Source organism: Rousettus aegyptiacus, unplaced genomic scaffold (assembly GCF_014176215.1).
Source record: "Rousettus aegyptiacus isolate mRouAeg1 unplaced genomic scaffold, mRouAeg1.p scaffold_m13_p_4, whole genome shotgun sequence".
Taxonomy (NCBI): domain Eukaryota; kingdom Metazoa; phylum Chordata; class Mammalia; order Chiroptera; family Pteropodidae; genus Rousettus; species Rousettus aegyptiacus.
Window position 1 is genome coordinate 145396213 of NW_023416307.1, and position 15596 is coordinate 145411808.

The following is a 15596-nucleotide window of genomic DNA, read 5'->3' on the forward strand; positions in this document are numbered from 1 at the left end:
ATTATAAATCAAGTGGGTAATTAAGGTGGACAATATAAAGTTTCTGTAAAATACATCATAAAACTCACACAATGAGATCAGGTTCTTTAATAGGTCCATTGATTATTAGAACTTGTCACGAAAAAGTTTTACACAAGTATCACTGGAGAAAAGAAAACACTTATTTGTGTAAGAGTTCCCCCCAGGAATCTCTGACATGTGGATGGATACATGGTGGCATGCAGGTTTCAAAATCAGCAGGAAGTGGGGCAACCACACATACTTCTTCCTTAGACTGAGCCCTGAGCCTTTTTTATCTGTATAGAAAGCCACTGTTAAATTATCTCCTTTCTTTCAGGTATATTGGGGCAGAAAAAAAGGTTGAGAACCACTGTTTTTTTCTCAATCTACATAAGGTCTCTGGGAAGTACACTGTTAAGTTGACATATAGAAAGTGAAATATTAAAATAAGGTTGACTCTTGTGTATTTTCCCCTTTCCACTTTCAGTAAAAAAAAGTCAGAAGGGATCAAATTATATTTCTCATTACTTAATGAATAAATTTTAAGAAGTAATTATAACTATACAAAAATGTACTGAATAAAACCAAGAGTTAACCTATCGGCCACTCTAGGTGAAATGCACAGTGGAGAGGGAAAGAGACTTATGGTTAACTGTGCATTCAATTACTGCGGTGTCTTGGAAATTTATAGAGGTATGCAAAGTTTTAAAAGGGTTTCATAGAATAGGTGTGTTTACCATACTAATAGGCAAAATAACCACAATACACATATAATCATTTGAAAGTTTACATTTAGTAAGATGCATTACAAGGTTATATACATAGTCTATAATTTTAATAACATAAACATGCATTCTTTTTAGAGAAAGAAAAATAATGCAGTTGCTAAGGTATGTATAATTCTACATGTTTGTGAAACCCAGAAAAACAGGTCAACAAAGATTACATTTATTTTTTAAAATATTACTTACTCAAATAAAATCACTCTGTATTGCCATTTCCCCCTATTCTATTGCTTCCTTTCTGACATTTAACCACATGACACTCTGTGAGAAATATAAAATTTTATATAGACATCCATCTTTTATCTGAGAGATCCATCATTTTTTAATAAAGATTTTTTTTTACAAATATCATATCCAAGTTATTTGTGTTTTTCTATAACCCGTTAAGTTTTTCATTCTTAATCCCATCACTCATCTGAAAGCTATTACTTTTGGTATAAGGTATGAATGGCTCCAATACAGCTTCTCCTTGCTATTCTAAAACATCAGATTAATAGTTGAAGAGTGATTTTCTCCTACAGCATTGCGTTTCTGTGTATATAATTTAATGTGTGGGTATATATAATATATAAAACACATAATACAAAAGCCACAAATATATGTAAACAGTCTGTAATTACAGTCTCCAATTTAACATTTTCCACAAGAAAAGCTAATTTCAAGTTCTCTATTTCGCATTTCCTTCATCCCTTCGTCTTTCTCTTCAGGCCTTAGAAATTTTATTCTCTCCTTCAATTTACCTATCACCCATATTTCTTAAGCAAACAGTTTAGACCTTCATTTCCAATGACTCATGAAACATTTCTACTACATACATTTCAACAGCACTTGAATACCTACCATGAGTACCTAAATCACAGTCCTATTACAGTTTATCATGTATTATAGATAATATAGATAATAATGATAAAAATTATAAGTTTATCTTCCATTATAAATTTAAAATGTCTAGCACAATGGCTTAGACAAAGAATGAGCACAAAAATTATTTATCAATAACATTAAGTAACTTATTCTCCTTCTGCAGGTCACTTTTCAAAATCAAAACAGACAGAATCCCTTTCACAAAGTAGCTCTGAGAAAATAACATTATGTTGAGTATACGTCAACCCTGGTAAGAAACATAATTGTGATTTTAAGGCAAAATCATATTCAGAAACTTAAAAAAAAAAAAGTCAGTCCTGGGCAGTAATGCTTATGGAAATATATTCGTGCAGAATAGAGCAGAAAAATATAAGGATTATAAATGTACATATGCTTGTTATTTCCCTGACTTTAATCTCATTTAATACTTACTATGAATGATCTTTATAAAGAATCCAAGAGCTCCTTGTTTCTATTATTTTGTGAAATTTAATAATTATTTTAAATTACAAATTGGACTCTCCTCATGTTTCACATAAATTAATTGAAAAAATGTGTGCTAATAACAATTGAGATAGTTAATTTGCACACATCAGAAATATCACAATGCAAAAAGAAAAAAAATGTTACTATTTCAATTAAGGAGAACTGGAGAAAAGCACTGAAATTAAACTTAAACATTTTTCTTTACTAAAATAAGCATAGGTAAAACTGACAGTTCACCCAAAATACTTATTCAGAAACTAAAAAAAAAAAGTATTGGGAAATCACAAACATAAAATTAGGTAAGACTTTATAGAGCAAGTTTGCATTACCAGCTTAGGGTTAGATGGCCATACTTGCAGTTGCCTTCTAAAAGTATTCCCGGTAAGCTCCTCCAAAGGATAGCCTGGCATTTAAATAACATTGGAAATCAAATATGTGCATGCGTAGAAGGCTTACAAAGGTTAGTAGTTGATGCATACAAACATTATCTGAAACACTGCAGTTTGCAGAGAGTTAAGAAAAGAAATAATGCAGATTAAAACAAAAACAAAAAAACCTTGGAGCTCCAAAAAGAGTGAAGCTGGTCCCGAAGTGCTGGCTTGACTGTCTGAAAGTTTATAAAAACAAAATCCACTGATTGAATGGCTTCTTATGTGACAGAAATACAAACATTAATATCACTTTATTAATAAAATACTTCAATTTCTTATAATGTCTTCAAAAGACTTCAAGTTTTTACCTTCAAACTTGGTGTCTGAGTCTGATCAACTGTAAATCTCATTAGAATATTGAATTGAAGATCATTTGGAAAAGATTCCCTGAAATAAACAGTAAACAAAGCAAAACAAAACAAAAATTAAGTCAGCAAGTATTTAGCACGCTTAACAGAAAATATGCTTAATAACAAAACATAATGTCATTCAAAAAGCATACATAAAGAAGCATCCATATGTGGTATAGTCTGTATGACACAATATACAATAAAAGCTATTCCTAAAAGAATTTGAACATCTGAATTTATACCCTGTAGGGCAGGGGTCCCCAATCCCTGGGCCACAGACCAGTACTGGTCCACGGCCTGTTAGAACAGGCCACACAGCAGGAGTAGGGCAGTGGGCCAGTGAGAGAAGTTTTATCTGTATTTGCAGCTGCTCCCCAGCACTACCATTACCACCTCAGCTCCCTCTCAGATCATCAGGCATTAGGTTCTCATAGGAGCACTGGTCCCTGGTACCAAAAAGGTTAGGGACCGCTGCTGTAGGGGGTTAAAAAGCAACAATATAGTAAATAATGGCCTATCTTTTTTGTCTCAAATATAGATTTAATTAGAAAAATACGTTCAATAAAAAGTTCAACATTAGAGATGTTTCCCCAAACCTAATATCTGAATTCTAGACTCACCTCAACTTAGTAAATGGATATCTGAAATAAGTCACTTCAACAATCTACACAAGAAAGTAGAAATATATCATTGGCTCAAAATCCTCTGAAAAAGGATTCTGAATATTTTAATGTATAATAAAACATTCTTTTAAACTTAGGGAATATCTTATTTTTATATTAGATTGAATAAAATCTTCAACTCCACTCTGCAGATATATCTTAATTAATATAAAATAATATTTTGAATTATTCAATAAATGTTAACAAAATTTTTATAAAAGAAAGCAGTGTTTGATCTAAGGATCAATGTTGCATGAACTATACCATGTGAATAGGCGTTATTAACAATTTTCCAATGGAGCCTATGCCGTCTAAATGGTTTTAAAGGACTCAGACACCTGAACTTCTAACATAGAAACTAAATATTCCTGATTTCTATCAGGTAAACTTGAAATGCATGATGAAAATATTACCTTGTAATATCAAGGGCTTTCTGAACTTTTGCCTGAACGGACCCAAGCAAATCAGCACCCATTTTTTTTAGTAGTTGCGTCAGCAGTACAAACAACCAATCTTGAAGATCATCTTTGTGGACTTGTATGAAGTCCACTAGAGTCTCCAAAAACATGCTGAACACCTATAGTTGATAAACGGGAGAGGGGAGAAAAAGAGGAGGAAATATTGACCTGTATGATCAATTCAAAACTGAAGTAGAAAGGAATACAGGAATCAGAGGCACAGCGATTGGCAGCCAAGCGGAAAAACAATCTCTCTTGCTTTTCATTGGACTCTGTGATACAAGAGTACACTTGAAATGTTATCCAACTTCTGCTGAAGTTCAACAATTAGCTATTCCATGCAGCATCACTTGGTAAAGAAACTTTGGCCGTAATGGCTGGCACACCTAATGTTTTCCACGATGCCACAGCTTAAACTGGTTAAACTGAAATTTATTTTTTCTGAAATTTAGGGCAAGGAGCTACCTATAATCTCACTGGCCCTCAGCTCTTTGGAAGAGTGGCACTGAGTTAATCAGAGATGACTCTGCAGACAGCTACTTTAAAGTATAAGATCATTCTGACATAATGGGCTAATTAGAGACTCCTTAGATTTCTCAGAATGTTAATTGTTACAATTTTTGTCTTGTTATAAAATATATTATTTACTAAAACTGCCCCAAAAGTAATTTTAAATGGTTTGGGATAACTGTAACTAAAAAAAATTCAGAATACAAATCTACATCTAAATTTTAATGATTTTAAAGAGTCCTAGATGGCATGCTATTTGTCTCCATTTCTATCAATGCGTTTTATGTTTGAAAACTAGTTTGAAAATTTTTATAAGATGAAAAAATATTTTAAGGGAGGGGAAGAAATACTGTTAAGTGATGCATATCATTAAAATACTTAGGAAAAGTGACTTTCACATTAAGGTTATATCTCTTTACAAGATGTTCAACAGCACACTGGAAAGTTTCTAGGTAAATAATAAAAAAAACTCTTAAGACAATCTCTGGCACTATGAGAATTTATAAGCACAGTAGAGTATAAACAATGATTTTAAGAAGTTCATAATCTTGAAGTAACTTTTTAATTTGAAAATTAAGAGTTTCGTTCTCGATATATATTTTATTTCTTCAATTTCCTTTACAGTTATATATGAACTCTCATTTTTTTCTCATGTTAGAAATGAAGGATTTTTTCCTATCAGAATTATGACTAAGCTTCAACATTTGAGTCTGAATTAGAAAAAATATACTTCTACTATTTGCTCAAGATGTTCTGTATTTGTAAAAGCAGAAACCATGACTATTTTAAATTTTCTAGTACGCTGATGCTCAGGCAGTGTCTGTTTCAACACTGTTCTTATTCACAATGCAGAGTCAGTAACTTTTGTCCCACCTCCAAAACCATAAGGAAAAAACCTGGCTTCTCTTAGATTCAAAATTTGGTCAACTGCTTCTCTACAACTTTCTCTGGCCCTCTCCTCAGGGCTCAGAACACTGGTGAACTTCACCAGACCTATTCTATGATGAACTCATGAATTTAATCTAGAATTCCCTTTCACTGGTACCTGGCAAACCTATCCATCCAGGAGTGCTGGAGTGAGCGCTTACTCAGAAAGTTGATGGTTAGATATTCAGGAATTTTGTGAGCTGGTTGGTAGCTTGAAAGCAGTCATGGTGGGAGGGAGTATTTACACTTCTGAATGATAGGAAACACTACAAAATCAGGGTTCTCTGACATTTCCCCTAACCTGGTTTACCGGCACATCACTCTAATTCTTTGATTCACTTTCACTCTACTTTCATGAAGGTTCCAAGTGTAAGCTTTTATTATACCAAAATCCATTCTGAAAATCACAAACATTAGAATGCCTATGTCAACTCTCTCATTTTATTTGGTTCTTAGGAAACAAAACCAGGAAAGTGACTTGCCCAAGGCTTCCGCTGATAATCAATGGCTGAGCCTAGACTTAAAGCTAAGTCACTTGGTTTTCAGTTGTTTCCATATGCTCTATGAGTAGATAACTTACCTCATCTACTTTATTGCCATTCGACATAAAATTCTCCATTGATTTTTCCTCCACTTTGCTTTACTTTATAGCAATCCTTCTGTTTCTCTAAAATAAAGCTACTTTTATTCTCTTTTAAGACTTATCTTTCTATTCTATATTCTTGCTCCTTAAAGTATTGTCTCTTCTACAATCTTTATTTTTATTCATGACCTAAATCCTTTCCTTACAGATGCAGAAGACACCATCTTAAGAATCTCTCCTTCAGTTTCCATCCTATTGTTCCCATCAATGGTCTTCCCATCATCATTAGCATAGTATGCTTGGCCATTCTGTAGCTTGACACTGCTTTACTATTATTATTTTCTTTTTTTTCTTCCATTCTTGTTGCCATGAATTTTCTTATTGCATGCTAAATGTGGGGAGCCAGGCTTCATTCTGACTCTCTTTTCATAGGAAGTGTGACCTCCTTGACAGGGCCTCTCTGATCTAGTCTACTAGGTCCCACAACCTCCAGAATAGCTCTCTTTTTCTGGCCTTCCCCAAATGTGTCGATCACACACCATCATTGTAGGCACCAGGCCTTTCTGACCTCCTATCTGGATTTCTGTAGCAGCCAGTCTTTACATTCCCTGTATACTAGGAGTCAAAAAAGCAATTAACTCATGCTTCTTTCTCATCTTCAAATTGTGAGATCACTTATTTTACAGAAACAAAATCCTTCAATGTCCTTTCACTGTCTATAGAGTGTCTCAAATGCTTAGAGAAGGGTCTAACTCTCCAAACTGATCTTGGGCTATCCGGCAACATAAACTCTTCATCCCTGAACACATTTCACACAAAACCCTGATTTCCTACCATACCCCCACTTGTTATGTTTACACATAGTATGTGACTCCCTATAAAATTTACCACTTGAGTCCCAGCCAACGCTTCCTGGATAATTGCCACTGATGTTTCCTACTCGAACTTGTAGTGAGATTAGCTTTATGGTACTACTTAACTTTTTCAATATGTACATTATCTTCCCATCTGTAAAATATATTTAATATTTGAGAAATAAGACTATATTTTTATACAGTCTTATATCACCAGTTAGAACCAAGCTCAAAGTTATTAAAGGCTGAGGACTAAATATAAAGTTGTTCAATAAATATGCAGGAAAAGTTCTTTAAAGAGTAAGAATTTTCTCTTAAGTGAAACCCTGTAATGAATTTGTAGCCAATCTTTTTTTCATAATGCAAGGGAAGATGTGTAAGACTGTCCTTTTATCCCAGCCAAACTAAACTTCCTTTTCTTTCTTATAAACTTTCTGAATCTCCCACTTCTCTGGACTCATTCTAGTCATTCCCAGCAGGTCCCTTCTTCTCATTCTAACATATCCAAAGTTTATGTTCCAGTCAAGCTCTGAGCTGCTATTTCCTTTAAGAAGACTTCTCTGAGTCTCCTGAGAAGAAATTTCTTTTGATTAGATATAATGTGAGTATAGCTGAATAAATATATAAACATTTAAGTACTCTACATATAGAACCATCCTATTATTTTTCAAAATACTTATATCCTACCAATGGTACTTACTAAATGATAATGTATATGCCTATCTGTATCTATTCAAAATATATACTGGAACTTTCACATAATAGTTCTTACTTGATTGTCTATCACAGAGTTCACTGTCAGAAGTTAAAATTCTCCCATTTCCTTATCTATGATTAGGGAGAAAATGGAAAGTGAGTATGCTAATATAATACTACAGCTAACGGTTTGATTTCAGAAGAGAAAGTTGAGAATCACTGCTCTGTAAAACTGCTCTGTTTGCTTTTAAGGAATGACATTAGAATATTAGAAAAAGCATATGGTGAGGTTAGGACAAAATTTTTAAAATAATTGTGAAACCAGAAATTTTTTAAAAAATAATTCAGTGAAACCAATCTTCAATGGAATCAATTTACATTCCTATATATCTCACAACTATAATTTACTGGAAAAGAATTATAATATGTGAGCTATTACAATTGAGGCAGTCTTTTCATAACCTTGATGATAACTTAGGTGTGCCAGTCATCAAATATAGAACAGAAGAACATAATCAAATTAGATTAATTAGTAGATTAAAAAGCACATCTCCAAAAAGAATGACAGTTTGCATAACTGCGAATAGCATTTCGTGGATTGCAAAGGGTCCAATACTGCATGAACTCTTCGGGAGAGAAAATAGAGAAAAAGGGTTAATTTCACAGTCATGCAGTAAAGTTAGGTTTCCAACAAATATTGAACCAACTTACTCTCTATTGAGAGTTCCAACACAGGGGACAGCATGCAAAAAGAAAAAAAGAAAAAAAAGAAAAACACACAAATTAGTCGCCATCAATGCAAAGTTCCTGTATGGAAGAAAAACACTTAGAAAAAAAAAAGTGACAAATGTTTTTCAAATTTTGTGATAAACTTAAAATAGTTTTTAAAACAAGAGTTAAATGAATAGTATGAGAGAAGAGCATGTGATTTTCCTGTGTCTCTCCCTCATCTTCTTGTCAAGGAAGTTAGAAACCAAAAACCCCCTTCTTTTCCAGATCCTATATCCTTGAGGGTCATTTTCCAGAAATAATCTAAGACTAACAGACACCTTCCCCACTCTGGACATTGTGAACATATGATTCCAAAGCCCAGTATCTAGGATTTTTCTTTTATCTTTTGTCCTCCTCAGAAGCAACAGAGCCACAAATTAAATTATTTCTGTGAAGGCTGGGAACAATTACTATTGTTTGGAGGTAAAAAGTATGTGTTTATACTACAACCTTTTATTTTCCCAGGTAAGATGTGTATTATGGTCTCCTGATCAGTAGGCAGCTCAGCTGCCTAGAACATTCTTCAGGAGATGAGATGTGGCCTTCTATGTAGGGCACTCAACTGTGTCCTATTTCAATAGCCACAGATGGAATTCCTACTCTAACTGTCCAATACTCAAGAGTAAGACTACATAGACCATAAAATGACAATTCAAAGTGTGTACCTTGGTGAAGGTGGCTCTTTTCAACTAGTTCTTTCAGAGTCGCATGCTAGAAACTACATGGGATAGCTTTTGGCATGACACGCCTAACATTTATGGGGAAAAAATGGGCCTAGAGTAGTTGAAATAAAAATCACCTCTGAAGTCCTTAGTTTCCTTAGTCCCTCCTTAGTTTTATTTAAATTTAGTTTTTAAAAACTTATATAGTGCTTGGTGTATTCTTAGGATTTAACAATGTTAACTCATTTCATTATTCATCATAATGTTATGAAGTGGGAATTATTATTAACTCCATTTTATAGATTAGAAAACCAAGGCACAGGCTGATAATACAGGTTGGAGCTCTACTATCCACACGTGTTATCACTGTGTTGTATTGCTTCTCCTGTAAAATTATAAGAGGCTTTAAATTACACATTTGTAGCTTTATGGTCTAAATTACTGTCATATATATATTGTGATTGGGTCACTTATTTCCATACTGGTATCTGAAGTAAAAAAAGTTTATTTATCTAGTTATAAATATCAAATAATTTCAGCTTGAAACTATATTGACCAATCACATTACTCCTGCAACCAGAAAAAAAATTCAGCATCTATTTCAACTGTATTCAGAAAGAGCTCTTTTCTGACCTTTCCCTTCTGGGATGTCTGCACTGTAATACTGGAGCTTACCTAATATTTAAGTTGGATTCAGATCCTTACTCTAAAATATGTAAGAAGGAAACACTCTGGGGGCTGAAAAAGGTGATCCTAGATGAAAGGAGATGGGGCTTTCATGGATGCTCGTAACCTGGTTCTCTAAGTATCCTGTTTCTGCTGGGGACAGCTGGTGGTCTCAGTCATGCTGGGAAGGAGAACGACTTTTAGTTACCACGGAAGCTGGCTACTATATCTAGAAACTGTTAATACAGAGATCGAAATGTTGACTTCAACCTAAAAGGACATGGGAAAATCCAAACAACCAAGCTCAGTGTATGAAGTATCTCCCAAATACTGTGGCCCATTCTAGGACAAGGCTTCAGACAGTTTCTGCCCAGTGAGAAAAGTGATTCCAATTCAGAGCGGAGAGCTAACCTAGGCTTGAAGAAGAAAGAGAAGTGTCCCTGTTAGCATATTTTAAGACTATAGGGAAAAGTGCATGATACATTTGGAGAAATGAACCTAATTTCTGGGCTGACATGAGGAGGAATAATAAGCAAAAAGGATAGGCTCTGCTTGGACATTTTCTTGAGGTCAATAAGTAGTCACTGAAGTGTTTTAAGCCAGATTTACCTTTTAGAAAAATAACTCAAGAATGTAGTCTGGAAATTTAGGGATAGGAGATGGGGAGAAAGTGCAAGAGGCAAAAGACGACTGTGTGAGAATGGTGAGAAATTTGGAAGGTTGAATCAATTAGGACTGAGTGAAGTGTCTAGAATGATGCCCACATGGTTCACTTAAGCAATGAGGGGATGGTGGTTCCATTTAATGAGATAAAGAAAATGTTGGTTTTGAAGTTGAAGATGACCAATAGGCATGTGACTAAGTGTAGGAGAAAAAAAAATACGGGCTTTAAGGATACATTTGGGAGTCATTAGGATGAACTGGGTAACTTAAGCTTCAGAGAAGGTAGAGAGAGAAAGAAGAGGGTGTAAGACAACGCCAAGCAACACCAGCATCAGTAAAACAAGCAGAGACAGGCAGTTGAAAAGAAGAGTAAAAGAATGGCATAAAGGAAACTGAATCAGGAACGGCAGAACACAGACCTCCTCCTCCTCTCTCCTTAAAATGACACTTCCTTAAAATGACAGAAAAGACACACTGACTACACTCACAACAAAGTTGAAAAACAAAAAGGGATGGATATCAATCACAAAATTGGAATTCGAGACATTCCTGAAAGACTAGGCAGATGAGACCATATTAACACGAAATAGGACATACATTTACGTAGCCAAACAACAGCTTCAAGGTAAGCTCTCCTTCTGCTTCAATAGGAGGAAAGGTAGAAAGAATGAGTTTATGTGCAGTTAAATCTGTTGGTTTGGAGGCAGGGAATGGAGTTTCTGCTTGATGGCTTCTATAATCTGGGTAGGCATGTGAGTAGGGCATGAGATGGGTGGGGAGGTGAACTAGGCTGGAATTTTGAGGAGAAAAATTATTTGACTCAGTCTCCATGGAGGACAGAAGAGAAAGATGAGAGGAAGAGGACTACCAAGCAGCAATGAGCACTTGGACAAAAATCACAGATCAGATATGGAGAGTAGCAGGAATATACAGGAATACATGAGCTGCCAGCAGGGGCAGTATGTTGTTACCCTTCAACAGTCCTAACTTTCAACCGGCAGCATGAGGTCCACAGTAGAGGTTTTAAACGTGTTTCTATTTTAGCGTCAATAATCAAGGTTGGTATAGAACAGGGGTCTGCAAATTATGGTTGGTCTGCAAGCTACAAATGGTTTTCACATTTGTAAATGGTTAAGAAAAAAGGCTATTTAGTGACATGAAAATTAACAAGAATTAAAATTTCAATGTTCATAAAGTTTTATTGCAACCCAGCCACAGTCATTTGTTTACATATTGTCTATGGATGCTTTCATGCTATAATGGCAGAGTTGGGTAGTTGTGACAGAAATCATTATGGCCCACAAAAACCTCAAATATTTACTATCTGGCCCTTTATAGAAAAAAATATGGCCAATTCTTAGAGAAAAAACTTGTATTTGAAAAGAAGTGTCAAAAAACAGTTGCTTGATGCTGAACATTAGAATGTTGGTATTTATAAAGATACATTTTAAAAAAGAGGTGAGGAAATAACTTATTTTAGTAATAGCAAGATAAAAGGCAAAAACTCAAATCAAACCTTGACATTTTAAATTCAACATAGTAATGGTGACTATCCAACTTCTTCTTAATGAATTACATTATTCACAGAGCCTCTGATGGACAAATTACCTAACAAAAGCTTAACGAAAACAACTTAAACAAAAATCTTTCCATTACATTTTTCTTCACTGAACTAATGAAAAAAATACAAACCAAACCAAATAAACAAAACCAGAGGGGTCCATAAAAATTGTTATAAAACCCTATGAAAGAAAACTAAAAGGTCACCTTTCTGACAATTCTAGGGAGGACTGAAGGGTGTCCGAACACTTGTGTTCAGTTCCATTCCTCTACCAACATCGAACTCAGCTTTCCTATTTGATGATTAAAGCGTTTCTCTTTATTACTGTAAATTTTAGCATCCAACTAAATTGCATTATTGTCTTAACAAAAAACCAAAAACTGTGACTTCATGAAATAATCCAGCTTCGGTCTTATACTTTCTAGCAGAAATGAATTATATATATATCTTATTGATGATATTTTAAAAATCTATATAAAGATGCATGTATTAATTAAAATATCATTTGATAAAACAAGTCCACTCGGATGATAATTGTCTTGTCTTTTGGCTCATACTGCCAACAAAAAAATATCAACATTTAATTTGTTCAAAATTTAGAGAAATTTTTTCATTAAAAGAAATCCTACAGCTGTAATTAGTGTCAACATAAAATAGCTACCTATATGCTCAATTTAAAAGTTACAAATTTTTAAAAATTTTAGTAAAAAACTGCATACCAATCTGTATTTTAATCTTTGTTTTTAATGGGACCTTATATTCTTGAATAAAATAAATATACCTTCTGATAGAGGAATATCTTTGAAAATTATTGCTTAAAGTATAGGCAGTTTATATCGTTAGCTAGATTTTAGATTATATATAAAGTGGGATTTTAATATCTTTAGTGTTCAGGTAATGAAAATATGAAAAATAAATAAAAGGAGAAAATGATATGTGTAACAATAAAGTGAAGACAATAAAAAAACAGTAAAGTGAAATTCATCAGTATTTTTCTTATAATTTTCCTTCCACATCTCCCTCTTACTTAGGTTAGAAATTCTCATGTTCAGATACCTGGTGTCCTAAAGGAAGATACATAATAAAGTTTTACCATTGTCAAATATATTGCTGAAAACAAAATAAATGAATACATTTTACAGCAGTACTAGTCATCAAAGTAACCCAAAACTCCTCAGTACACATGCAGATTATGCAGTAATACTTAATTAAAAACATTTTAATCTACATTAAAAATTGAACACTTGGAAAAATTTTATGGACTATTTCAACCTAGAAAATATTTCTTTTATATTACTATCAAACTATTTTGTGCTTTTGAGTTATTTAATGGCATTTTTTTCTACAAAATTATTCTTTTAAGACAATATATTTACATTAATGTAATATTCAAAGAAGAAAACTGAATAAAAAGTTACAAACTTTTTTCAACTTACCCCAATATTTCCTTTATAAATAGTAAAATGTTTTTAATACAAATACACTTATCCTGACTAATAACAATTGAGCTTGTTACTATTTCTTCAGTTTTTAGTCTTAGATAATCACTCTATCAAGCTTATATGATTACCAGAGAACAATTTCTAAATTATATATAATATCAAAAGCTTAAATTCAATTGTTTGAAAAGATTATTACCATTCTAGAGCAATAATAAAACAAGAATAACTTAGATTCTTTGCTATTATTTTACATTTCTTTTGGCAATATACAAATGACACCTATAGGAGTAAATAATCTTAAATACTAAAACATACCTTGCCATGAGGATCAGCAAACATTCTTGTGAAAATTTCACATAATCTTTTCAGTTCAACTCGACTGTCAAAATAATAGAGTGACTAATTAATATCTTGCTGTAGGAAGAATTCACTTAAAAGTAACCTTACATATAATTGGGATTCTTAAAAAATGGCTAAAAAAATAAGCCCTCAAAATTGAGAAATTTGTGGGATTTACTAGTGCGGGCTAAATACAATCTTATCAAATACAACAATAATTCTGTTGCAACCCACACTATTTTAGGGCTGGAAGTTATAAGAAAAGAAATACTATTGTATTTCATTAATCTATCATGATACGGGAAACCATACAAATGACATTCTCAGCACATGAATATTACTCTTAATGCTAAGATGTTTTCTTAAATTTTGCCACCTGTGGGCTAAAGCATTTCTAAACTATGCCTACTCACATGTCATTTAAAATGATATACTGAATCTAAGATAACTGAATCTTAATGGGACTGTGAACAGTATTATAACGATCTATTGCAGTGATTCATGAAGTGTGATATGCAAACTTTAAAATATATTAGGTATTATACAGATAAACATTTATTTCAAATTATGTAAGTGTTAATACTTCCTAAAACAAACACACAGTAAATCAAACCCTGATTTTATATATCAAATCAGGAAGTAACCCTGTATTTTCTACCACAAACATGCATTATTTGAAACTAACTTTTTAAAGGGGTAAACTACCGAGGTTTAAAACTTTACACAGATAAAAACGATTAAAAAAATTAGGGGTAAAAAGGCAAGCAAAAGCCATTATGGAAATGAAACCAAACCTAAACGAACTAAAAACCAGTACAAATGTCTGTCCTTGGAGAAATTCACTCAAATTCCATCTCGTAATACACTAAGAGTCACATAAATACTGAGAATATACCTTCGCATTTTCAAGTGAATATAAACATTCTTTCCTCTCACTGAAAAACTAATCAGGAATAAATTTTAATAAACCAGTCAGCTTTAATACTATGTGCATTTTATTATTTTTTAAAAATATCATTTTTCATTTAACTTCTATTTGTGAATAAAGAGTTTCTTTTTAAAATCTTTCTTTAAATAGAGCTAGTGAATTTAAAAACTTTTAGTAATGGTAGTAGTATACACAATCCTAAAGGACTTGAGGCTCAGGAAAACATTTTGATACCACCTTCTAAACTGAGGACAAGTCTGTTCCCATACCATTATCTCTAAGCGTTATAGAAACGAAGTCAAGTCAAAAAGTGCCAACCTAACAGGATAACTATTTTAAGATAACACAACTCACCTCAGTGTTCTCTGATTTTTTAGTAAGTTCTGCAGCCCCAAAAGGCCTTCTTTCCTTTCTGACCAATTGGAACTAGCACATCTATTGAGGACTTCTGCCACATCTTCCGTCTGCCTCATATATGTAGGAATACTACCATTTCGAGAACTATAGGAGCGTTCTGAGCAAGCACTAGAAGCATCGCTGTTGGCATCATCATCTGAATGCATTCCATATGATTCATATCTTCTTCGAGCAGGTTTTTTCTGTTATACATAAAGATTCTCATTAGCAGTAGCTACAAGAATATACTAGTATTTCACAATTTCTACTGACCATAAAGGACTGGTTTTTTAAAAAAAAAAAAAATCAGTAAAAAGCATGCTGCTAATCATTGTAACAATAAAACATCAATATTTAGTTTTTCTTCAGAAAATATGTTTTAGAAGTTAGTAGAAGATGAAACATTCTTTAACCATGGGAAGTGGTAGAAGTAGAATATGACTATAGGAAAGTTCAGATATGTAAAGTGGGAAGTGATCAAAAATGTGTTTTTTTTTTTCCTTTTCTTTCTCCTTTTCATGGAAAACCAAGAACTACCAGATTATAAATGAGCAGAGACTGT

The 15596-nt window shown here is 33.2% G+C and overlaps 1 protein-coding gene across 46 annotated transcripts in view; it reads right to left on the reverse strand.

Annotated features, from left to right (window-relative positions):
* The window catches only part of CLASP2 (cytoplasmic linker associated protein 2), a 144654-nt gene that overhangs the window by 25903 nt on the left and 103155 nt on the right, over positions 1–15596 (reverse strand). For 15 of the 46 annotated variants that reach the window (XM_016158779.2, XM_016158776.2, XM_016158770.2 and 12 more), the window contains 5 exons: positions 14993–15237; positions 13687–13750; positions 8318–8320; positions 3992–4155; positions 2875–2953 (listed from right to left, as the gene is read on the reverse strand). In XM_016158779.2, the coding sequence (XP_016014265.1) occupies positions 2875–2953; positions 3992–4155; positions 8318–8320; positions 13687–13750; positions 14993–15237 (555 nt within the window). Of the gene's footprint in view, positions 1–2691; positions 2743–2874; positions 2954–3991; positions 4156–8317; positions 8321–13686; positions 13751–14992; positions 15238–15596 lie in introns of all 46 variants that reach the window. The other 31 variants (XM_036219969.1, XM_036219960.1, XM_036219958.1 and 28 more) reach the window with 3 other exon arrangements.